Source organism: Lolium rigidum, chromosome 5, assembly GCF_022539505.1.
Source record: "Lolium rigidum isolate FL_2022 chromosome 5, APGP_CSIRO_Lrig_0.1, whole genome shotgun sequence".
Classification (NCBI taxonomy): domain Eukaryota; kingdom Viridiplantae; phylum Streptophyta; class Magnoliopsida; order Poales; family Poaceae; genus Lolium; species Lolium rigidum.
In genome coordinates this window covers 256,427,327-256,437,305 of record NC_061512.1, presented here as the reverse complement: position 1 = coordinate 256,437,305, position 9,979 = coordinate 256,427,327, and the positions used below count along the sequence as shown (strand labels likewise).

At 45.2% G+C, this 9,979-nt stretch overlaps 1 protein-coding gene across 1 annotated transcript; it reads right to left on the bottom strand.

The window, feature by feature from the left end:
* Positions 1-381: 381 nt before the first annotated feature.
* Positions 382-711, bottom strand: LOC124657502 (autotransporter adhesin BpaC-like). Its single transcript, XM_047196045.1, has one exon. It carries the CDS (start codon positions 709-711, stop codon positions 382-384), a length of 330 nt encoding a protein of 109 aa, XP_047052001.1.
* Between the last annotated feature and the right edge of the window lie 9,268 nt (positions 712-9,979).

The following is a 9,979-nucleotide window of genomic DNA, read 5'->3' as shown; positions in this document are numbered from 1 at the left end:
AAACATGGCTCGTGTTGGTGTTGTATATTCCGAAACGTGGAAATTTCAAATACAAATTGCAGGAGCCAAGATATCAAATCACGCAACATGCATTATGCTAACTTTGGAACCTTTAACTTATTGACATATACATAGAAGTTACAACAACAATACATATATGAATACAATACTCACACATCTATTTGGAACCAAATTAAGATTGCAATGAAATAGCACGCAAGCATTTGGAACGAATCAAAAAACTCGATGACGGTCACTTCTCGTTTAGTTGATTATTGTCGATCGTACGTGTATGTTCGATTTGCGATGCCATGCATGCATGCATGCGCATGTAGAGGAATCAGATCAAGTAGAACGCCCCGCGCAAGCACGCGCGTGCGCTCATGCAGTGGGCGCGGCGGCCCCGCCGGCGACTGCACTCGCCCCGGCACCGACGGCACTCGCCCCGGCGCCTACGACGTTGGCTCCCGCGCCGACGACGGCGGCCCCTGCACCGGCCACGGCGGCGGCCCCTCCGAGGACCGTGTTCCCGATGCCGCCGCAGGCCTCGTTGCACATCTTGACGCAGGCAGGGTCCTGCTTGCCGTTGGCGCAGCGCTCGTAGCAGTCGTCGTAGCAGCCGAACGCGCTCGCCGCCGGCACCGACGCGGCCGCCACCACCGCGGCGATCAGGAACAGCGCCACGGCCGCGGTCTTGCTCTGGTGTACCATTTTGCTCTGCAGCCTGCGGACAGGTTAGCGCGGGGGAAGTTGACGATTGCTGCTAGCTGGGGATTCCTCTTGGGCGCGATGATGGAGGACAGGAATGGAGTCGCCGGGGTTATGTAGGGACGACGCCAGGAGAATGTATGAGGCCACGAAAGCTTCGCGGGCGAGGAGCGGTGCTAATCGGTTGCATGCATACATGCTGATGCCGCAGTGTTCGCGTCACCATCAGTTGCTCGCTCTATTGACCGGTCGGACGGGTCGGACACTATCAAACTGCACAATCCAATATGCCGCCCGCAGGGAAGTGAGCCTAGCTCCACGGGGGAAGTGGATGTACAAACCCACCATCAAAGTTCAAATTATTTTCTATTTATTTGAGTGCTTCGAAACTCTATTGGTTGTTAATTAGTATCATGGTGCAAGTTCTCGATCCATGGTGCTAGCGAAGAATATTATGAAAGCCGATATCTAAGGACTAGCAATGGTGGTTCGAGACTTGGTGGTGATGATTTTTTTTACTGGTGATTTAAGGCTTGTAGCAGCGGCATGCAAGTGGGAACGACTGTACATGAGAATTTCATTGTCTTATCTTCCAGGGTGAAAATCTAAGGTTTTGTCTTAATTGGTTGTGCCACACAATAACCTTGTGTGAAGACATTGTTTTTTAGAGTGAGGATTTTTTTGAGGGTGAAAACCTAATATCTATGATCGGGCGACGATGGCGCTTGTGCACTGTTTTCTTCTTGCGGACGTCGCTTATGGAAAAGCTGAACTTCTGGTGCTATCTTGGTGGTGTTAGTGCTGCTGCTCAAGGAATATATCACTTTATCGGGACTTTTTTTTTGTAATTCTTCTTTCATTTTTTGTTGTGTGCATCCGTAATGCTGCTAGGGCAATGCGTTACTCGAGATGATGGGTGTAATAGGTATCTCCGTTATATTAATATATACTCCTTGTCGGAAAAAATGCCGCCCGCAACGGCGCGGGCAGCTTGTACAGTGCACCCCCTCCTAGGCCGGCCCATCTTACTTTCGGGCGTTGGATATCTTTTTCATGTTCAATTTTTTTTGCTCTAGTTTTATTGTTGGTTTTCAGGGTCCCGGCTGGTTTTCTTTCTTTCAAAAAATAGTAAAGTTTACTTTTTTATGTGGGTTCCTTTTCTACTTGGTTTTCTTTCATTTTTTTGGCTAAATAGTACTCCCTCAAATCTACAATAAGCGTTGGGGATTTAGTACTAACTTCCCCACACTTTATAGGGATCAGAGGGAGTATAATTTAGTACTAAATTCTTGACACTTATTATGGATCGGAGCGAGTATGTTTTATCTTGTTAGGGTTTATGTTTGTTTTCTCAGTTATCTTTCATTCATTATTTTCTTTTATTTTTATTTAATTTAAGTGTTATGCCTTTTTATGTTTCTCTTAGGTCTTTTCTTTTTATATTTTATGTCTCCTCTTTATCTCCTTTTCTCTTTGATAAATTCTCATGTTGTCTAGAAAATGTTCATGGTCTAAAAATTGTTCCCAAGGTTCGAGAAAGAATTTTGCTGAAGTTAAAAAAAAAATATTGACAAGTTTAAAAATTATATGCACGGATTACAAAAGTTAAACATTTTGATTTTTTTCTCATTAGGTTATAACAATGTTCACATGTATGAGAAAACTTATGTTATTAGATTAAAACTATGTTGATGGTTTTGAAAAATGTTCCATGCTTTAAGAAAGTTACATTATACATTAAATAATGTTGACGGTTTCAATAAAATTCCCTCTTTGTTCCTGCCAAAAATTCTCACCTTATATTTTTTGCTCCCCCTCTCCCCCCAATAAATTCCTGATCTATTTTCCGCACTTCTCATGCTCATGTTTTTGCCACTCTTTTGCCTGCAAGAGGGCAGGACATATGGTGGATGAACATCCTAGGGGATGCTATATGATTCTTCTAAGTAAAATCGACATGGAACTCCATAGAGAGCTCCAACATTACCTGTGTATTTTTAAAAACATCGCTTACATCGAGTGAGAAGCAAATGTGCTGGCATAAGAACCATCATAGTTAAATACTATGGTATTGTTAGAAACTAGAGGGAAACTAGCATAAGAACCATCATTGTTAAGAAACATCACTTAAGTGGAGGATTCCATATTTTATTGTTCTAATAAAAATCCTCTTGGAACCCCTAAACAACTCCAACTTTTTTTTTGGAAAAAAATCCACCAATCAATTGATAATCATCAATAGTAGAACAAAGAGCTCTAAAATGGACGAGGCGTTTTTGCACCCGGGAGCATATGCTCCCTTTTTCTTAAATGAGGTCTAAACACAGTATGAAATGTCAAAAAAATTTGAACGAAAAATTAACGTGTACATGTCGATATTCTATGTGCCCATAAAGTCGTTTTGCCGAAAACCAACATTTTTTGTGTGTTGTGCAAAAAAGACAATATTTGGTGCTTAAAAAGAGATTTTCACTATACATTTCTTTATGTTTTTTATACAGGACACAAAAAGTCTTAGTTTTCGGCGAAACTTGGCATGCACACATATAATGTGAACGTATATGCACCAAAATTTTGTTCAGAATTATTTTAACATTTTAAAATGTTTTTGGAATACCAGGAGCATATGCTCCCAAGTTCAGATGTGCATTTCCGAATTAAAAGACATTACAAATAGATTCTTCGACCACCTAACAAACACTACAAGCACTGAGCGAGCCGAAGGTATACCGCCGTCCTCGCCCTTCCCCACTGAAGCTAGGCAAAGCTTGTCGTAGTAGAGCTTGTTGTAGTAGATAAACGAGAAGTCGTCGTGCTAAGTCCTCAAAGAACCAGCGCACCAGAGCAGCAACCATCGCCAAACATGAGTAGCATATATCAGAAGAGCCAGACTTGCAACAACACCAACTAATACAATAACCGACCGGATCCCAGTCCGTCGGGAAGGCAACTCCACACGTCCTCCGCCGGTGCTAGGCGCACCACCGAAACTGATAGAGCGGGGAGGACCTTATTCTAACTTCATGATGTAGCTGATGCCTCACCATCTCGATGAAGACACTTCAAATACTTATAAGAAAGATGTAAAATCTCCCACCGGCGAGAGGTTGTGGTCCATCGCACCTCCAAGGGCCCAAGCCAACGGAGGCGAGGCGAACTGGTGGTTCGCCAGCGAGGGGACAAAACCCTAGATTGGTTTTTCCTGAAACACCCTCTCTCTCTTTCTCCCTCTCTCTCCCTCTCTCGCCCTCTCTCCTATACGTGTCGGTTCAGGACATACATAAGACAGCTTCAGCGTGACGCGTGTACTTTTTAGGAACACCTAGTGGGCATAGATTGTTCAGAGTGGTTACATCGAACCGTGGCTCGCGCGCACGCTCGCTCATTTTTTAAGTTAAACAAGTTACCATCGACGGAAACATCGCCTCCCACTCACCTGAAAGAATTAATGAGACATACATATGTCAAAGATACACTTGTGTTCAGTACTACCTTAGCGAGAGACCGACGTATAAATAAAGGTAGCCTCAGGTAGCGACAAGCAAAGGTGCATGCACCAATTAAGCAGGTTCGAATAGGCATGTACAAAGACCCGGATTGTCAAATGCACCAAGCTAGAGAACCAACCAATGGTTGGATAGCTAGGAGGGCAGTGGCACCCAGCCCACCATAAATCAAACCCCAGATCTGACGTTTTGATGTCTCATCAAAAGATGAAATATTCTTTCAATGGAATGACTTTGTCAATCTCAAGACGCGTGAGATCAGTTTGTCAACTCAGTCTTCGAAAACTCTTATAGGGGTAAAGTGTGCGTGCGTTCGAAGTAATGTACTATACGATATTTATATGCGTTTGCGTTGTACTGTGTTTCGAAAAAAAAATGCACCATGCTAGTCCACGACTATATATAGTTTCAAAGGCCCGGCCGTATCGAGACTTGTCTGCTTTTCTTCCCTTCTTTATTTCTCTATATCTAGTTTTTTTTTGAAAGCATTTCTTTATATCTAGTTGATTATTACAAGGCATGACTGTATGGTAAGCTAGGACTCTTGAACCGACACGGACATGTATGCGTATGCGAGCCGGACAGCCGATCACCATTATGTTTAGGATTTATAATCCACCAACACACATATCGTGCTGCGCGCCGGACACCTTCGTCGATCGTCATACAGCTCGGTACGCACCGAAGTACGGACACCACGCCGTTCAGTCTATGGAGGACGCCGCACGTGGGAGGAGGATCAGGTTGGTGCCGCCACTCGCCATGGCCACCCAGGAGCCGCACTCTAAGAGCCGTGGTGGTGGATCTTCAAGTACCGTTCTCTCCAGGACCAATGCCGAAGCTGCGGCGGAAGCGGCACAACTGAATTCCGAGGAAGAAAGACGGCGGCGCAAGGGGAAAATGTTGGCCGTGGACGAAACCATGCTGTGCGCCGCCAAGAGCGGCGGCCCACTTCAGCCTCCTGTCGAGAAGCTCATGGGAGACGCCATCCGGTCCGGGGGTACCCGATCCCACGCAGACATCGTGGCGCCCATAAGAGACACCGTGTTCAACGACACCGGCATCGTCAGCGATAAGCTCCGCAACATCCTCCGTGATCTCGACGCCGTCGACCATGTCTGCCTCTACAGAAAGAATATGTCGTTTGCTGACAGAGAGAAGGGACAGAACCGCCTCCTCATGTCATGCAAGGTTAAGAAAAAGCGTAACAAGCCCAGCTACGAGAATCCCAAGGTGATACTTGACAGGTTCATCTCAGAGAAGGAGCTAGCCCTAGTGCACCAACCAGACCAGGAAGAGCCCGAAGAACGAAAATGCCAATCTAGCGGCACCGTGGCCTACCGGTCACAGATCGCCCGTCCGAAACCGTCGCGATTGGTGCTCTCTAGATACTCCCGTCACCGTATCGAGGTAACACTGAAATAAGAACTCGCAGTATTCATGGGTATTGGTAGTGGGCCCAGAAACGAATTTACTCCAGAAAGAACCGGCCACCATCTCCGTTTTCCTCATCTCCTCCCCTTTGCTTCGTGGGGCTGGGACCGTACGAGCCCGGCGGCGGCGCGTACCGACCATCCAATCTAAACGGCCGAGGTCGGGGAGGCGCTGTGTGGCCTCTTATCAACGTCGTGATTGACGGATAAGTCAGAGTTCCCGGCGTGCTCTGCGGCGATTAGTGGTACGCCGGGGTACCGGAGCATGACGGCGGCGACGGGTACGATGGCTTGCTCTGCGGTGCTGACGGAGTCGTTGGCGCGGCCTGGGATGGCGATTGGCACCACGGGGTGCTAGAGCTTGATGGCGGCGTCAGGTCGGCCGTCTAGGTCATCGTTTCTGATTTAGATCTGCGCTTCAGTCCGGTGAGTTTCTTTCTTGTTTACTGTTTGAACAGGGATAGGATTGTATTCTGTTCCGGTCAGGATTTCGTCTTGTATTACCGAAATGTGTTTGTTTATGGTCCCGGCCGACATTGTTAGGTTTCCATTCAACGAAGAACAGGAGCACATTTCGAACAGACGAAGTTCAGAGATTTATTTCCGTATTCTATTCCACATAGAGACTGGGGCAATTTAAGGATCAGCTTACCAAGAGTTCTGTACAGATAATTGAGAACTTAAGCTTATAATATGTACATGCGCTCAGATCTCCATATTAGGCCATGCCTTACATACAGACCAGTAGTATACAAATTAGTACCCTAGCTAGAAAATTCCCCTCTATTTCCTCAAAATGCTCCGTGCTAGAGGCTTGAGCTGGGAATAGCAATATTCTTTACCCTTGCTGTCCAAGCTACTGGATTACGGGATGCCTCTATACAGAGCCAATGGCAGTGCTCATTGTTGGCGTTACTGTAGGCCATTTCTTATGTGGGTCATTTTTCACTCTACTAAGGATGGATTTATTACTTCTTTTGTCGACTGTCAACGTGCGCTGTGTTAATCTGTTATGTATCACATGCTTGCTTTCAACTTAGAACTATTGTACAGTGTTTCAAAAAAAAATACAACTATTAAGGCTACTACTCAAAGTAGCACTAGGTAATTTGGACACATGAATCAAAAATGTTTCTGAATTTCCGCCCCCTGCACAAGGATTACGAGTCGACAAGTCGAACCGAGTCGTTAGCTTACCGACTCATAGACTAGTCGTGACTAGTCTAGACTACTGTTGGACTAGTCGACGTGTATTTTAGTAGTAGCTAGTACATATATGGCAACCAGATAGGAGCAAATTAATTTCTTTTTTTGTTTATCAAAGACAACAATTTATAGTTTATATTCCACATTTTTCGATACAAATTTTGTGAATTAGTTTTGCCAGAAGCCGTTGCTGCTTTATTTATTGTTCCATATAGGAAGTACATTATGTGAACTAATTTTGTACCTAATTACAGTTACAAGACTGGAACAGCCGGCTCCCATTCACTTCTGATAGTGATTTCTATTCTCAGGAAGCAACAAGAGTTTTTTTTTGTCTCAGTTAGTGGAGCTATGTGCTGCTTGAATTACGCTAGTTTAAAAAAACATTATTATTTCTTTAGAGCCACAAATAATAATATTTTCAAAAAAATTGCTCGAATTACTATGTTGCTTCTAACCAATCACTTACCAATGGTGTAGGGATAGATTTCTTATATCACTTGGATCTGGGAGGAACAGCTGGAGGATTACGTTATCAGCCGGATAGTCTGCGAGAGCCGACAAGATCCGTTTGGATCAAGCAGCATATGTTGCAGAGAATACCATGTTAATCCAATCCGTGGAAGAACAATTGGTATGAGTAGAGCGAAGATAACCCAACTTGAGGCTAAACTGTAGGAAACTTCAGCTGAACTGCAGTTTAAAGCAAAGAAGGCCAAGATACTTCATAACATTCAGCTGACCTGAGTAGATGGTGCCACAAATTCAGCATCAAGCTGGCCCCAAATGAGATTACCCTTTTCAATAGGTTGTAATATTGTATAGCACTTTGGTTAGGAAGTTACATAATGTTGTATCAGAAAGTACTCCAGTAGCCTAATTACAGTTTAGTTACGGGATCTTCAATATATCTGATGTTTGTGTAATTCGAGAACTGCAACTCCTTTGGAGCAAACCTCAAAAAAACAGCTCTTAGTCCTAGTTTATTCTAGAAAAATCAGCTCTTGGTCCAAGTTTGTTCCTCAAAAAAAAATATCTCACGTTTGTGTAATTCGTGATCACATTGTTGTTATAAATTTGTAGAAATTGCTGTTCAGATTAACGTCTGACTCGGTTCTTTATATATATGTAAGTTCTGTATTTTCAGTTAATGGGATCACTGAACTTTGAATCCTTATCTTTCTTTGATCCCAGCTACATTTTCATGCAATCAGAAACGAACTTGTCCAGGGAAAGTTTGCAGTTTGACCACTACGTGAAAAGGTGTCTGCACACGAAAATGGTGGGGAGTTAACGGCGCCGGAGAAGAAGGCTGCCCGCCACCACCATAGCTACACCGTGGTGGGGAGTGGGCGAAAGGGAAACTCCCGGGCCGCCAGATCTAGGTCAAAACGGGCAACGACGGGGAAATTATATGGTCCACCCTCCACCGCCAGGTACATGTCTCTTTATTTTGGGAGCCGGCCAGGTACAGGTCTATTTATTACGGAGCCGTCCAGGTACAAGTCTTTGTACGTATTTGCATGGCCGCATACCGGAAATGCTGATATACAGAATAAGAAATGGAAGTTCTCCTGGAGCAGCGCGAATCACGAACGAAAAGCGGACGGTCCAAACGTGACCGGTAGGCCACGGCACCGTCAGAAAAACCGCTTTGGCCCGAAGAAAACAAAAAAGGCGAGAAGAAGAAGAAGAAGAAGAGCAAGAAGCGGAAGCGGAAAGAGCAGGTGAAAGAGGAAGAGAATTCAGAGGGGGCCAAACCAGAACCAGATGGCCTTGACGTGCAGGCGTACGACCGGAACGGCGAGGTGTACCACCTGACCTTCAAGTTCCTGACGTCCAACATTGCCTTCCGAATCATCGGCACAGGGTGGAAAGAGTTCCGCACGAAAAACAACCTGGTCGTCGAGAAAACACCGGAAAAGAAAAGAAGGAAGGGCAAGAAAAAGTTGCCAAAAGATGAGAGCAGCTCGCCTTCCTTGAAACTCAACAATGGCGCCCGGACGAAGCAAGAGATCGACAATGTCCGCATCGAGGTGTGGGTGTTCCGCTCCCGGAAGCTAGAGCTGGGGTGCACCGACCATCCAAAGGGCCCGCTGGGGATGGTCTTGCTGCACTACCGCGAACAAGACCTGGCCGCCGAGCGTGTCGACGTCGGCCGCGCTGCCACCCAGGAGCCTTGTGGTTCTGAAGATAGCATGGATCAATCGGAAGGTCCAGCAGATTACCAAGGTGAGTTAATGCCAGACGTAGGCGAGGGTGCGCACGAGATCATCATGGTGGAGCATGAACAAGTGCCGGAGGTGGCGTTGCCCGTCGCCGTCGCGTATGTGGTTGCTCCTCAGGGCGAGGAAGCGGCTCTGATAGACATGGATGGCTCCACGACGCCGCAGAGGGAGCGGGAGGCTGCTGAAGGGCTGCTGCTCTTGAAAACCCATTGTGAAAACATGTTGAAGGTCAGGAGCGGTCAAAGCTGCAGGAGCATTTGTTGCTTCAGGAAACAAGCTGCGGCCCCGAACACATCTGTTGCTCCTCCTTTTCGCTAGAACGTGGTTATTCAGTGAGAGCAGAGAAAGCATTTGATCCATCGATAATTGACATCTGATGGAGCATCTTGTGATAGATTTTCGTTTTTGTAGTTTTATTATGTTGATCTCCTGTCATTTCTTTTGACGGAAAACTGAAATTTCATTAACCAGAGTGCTCAACCAAATCGCTGGCAACAAGTTCAGATACAAAAGGAGGGGCATGATCAGCCCAACCATTACATTCAGATTCATCTCGGTAACCAAATTGCATTTGGACGCTTTTGTGTTGGTTTATTGATTGGGCTATAATAATAATAGCTAAACTCATATTAGTGACATAAAGACACATCTTGTTTCTATTCTTCCCCTGGTTCGACAAATGCACTTGGCTCTAACTGGTTCTATTTTCTAGAGTTGTCTCAGACACTAGGAACAAAAATAATGTCTTAATAACTTACCTCATACAAAATATAACTTTCTTCTACCTTTTCATTAAGAAAGAGGAAAATTATCTAAATTATAATGGAAACTAGCCGAAAACTGATACAACACGATGCTACACACCGGACCCGAGGCCGCTGACAAGGGATTAACTTGT

Bases quoted from the DNA above. Each gene is read 5' to 3' on its own strand.
- LOC124657502 (XM_047196045.1), bottom strand. From the start codon at position 711: ATGGTACACCAGAGCAAGACCGCGGCCGTGGCGCTGTTCCTGATCGCC.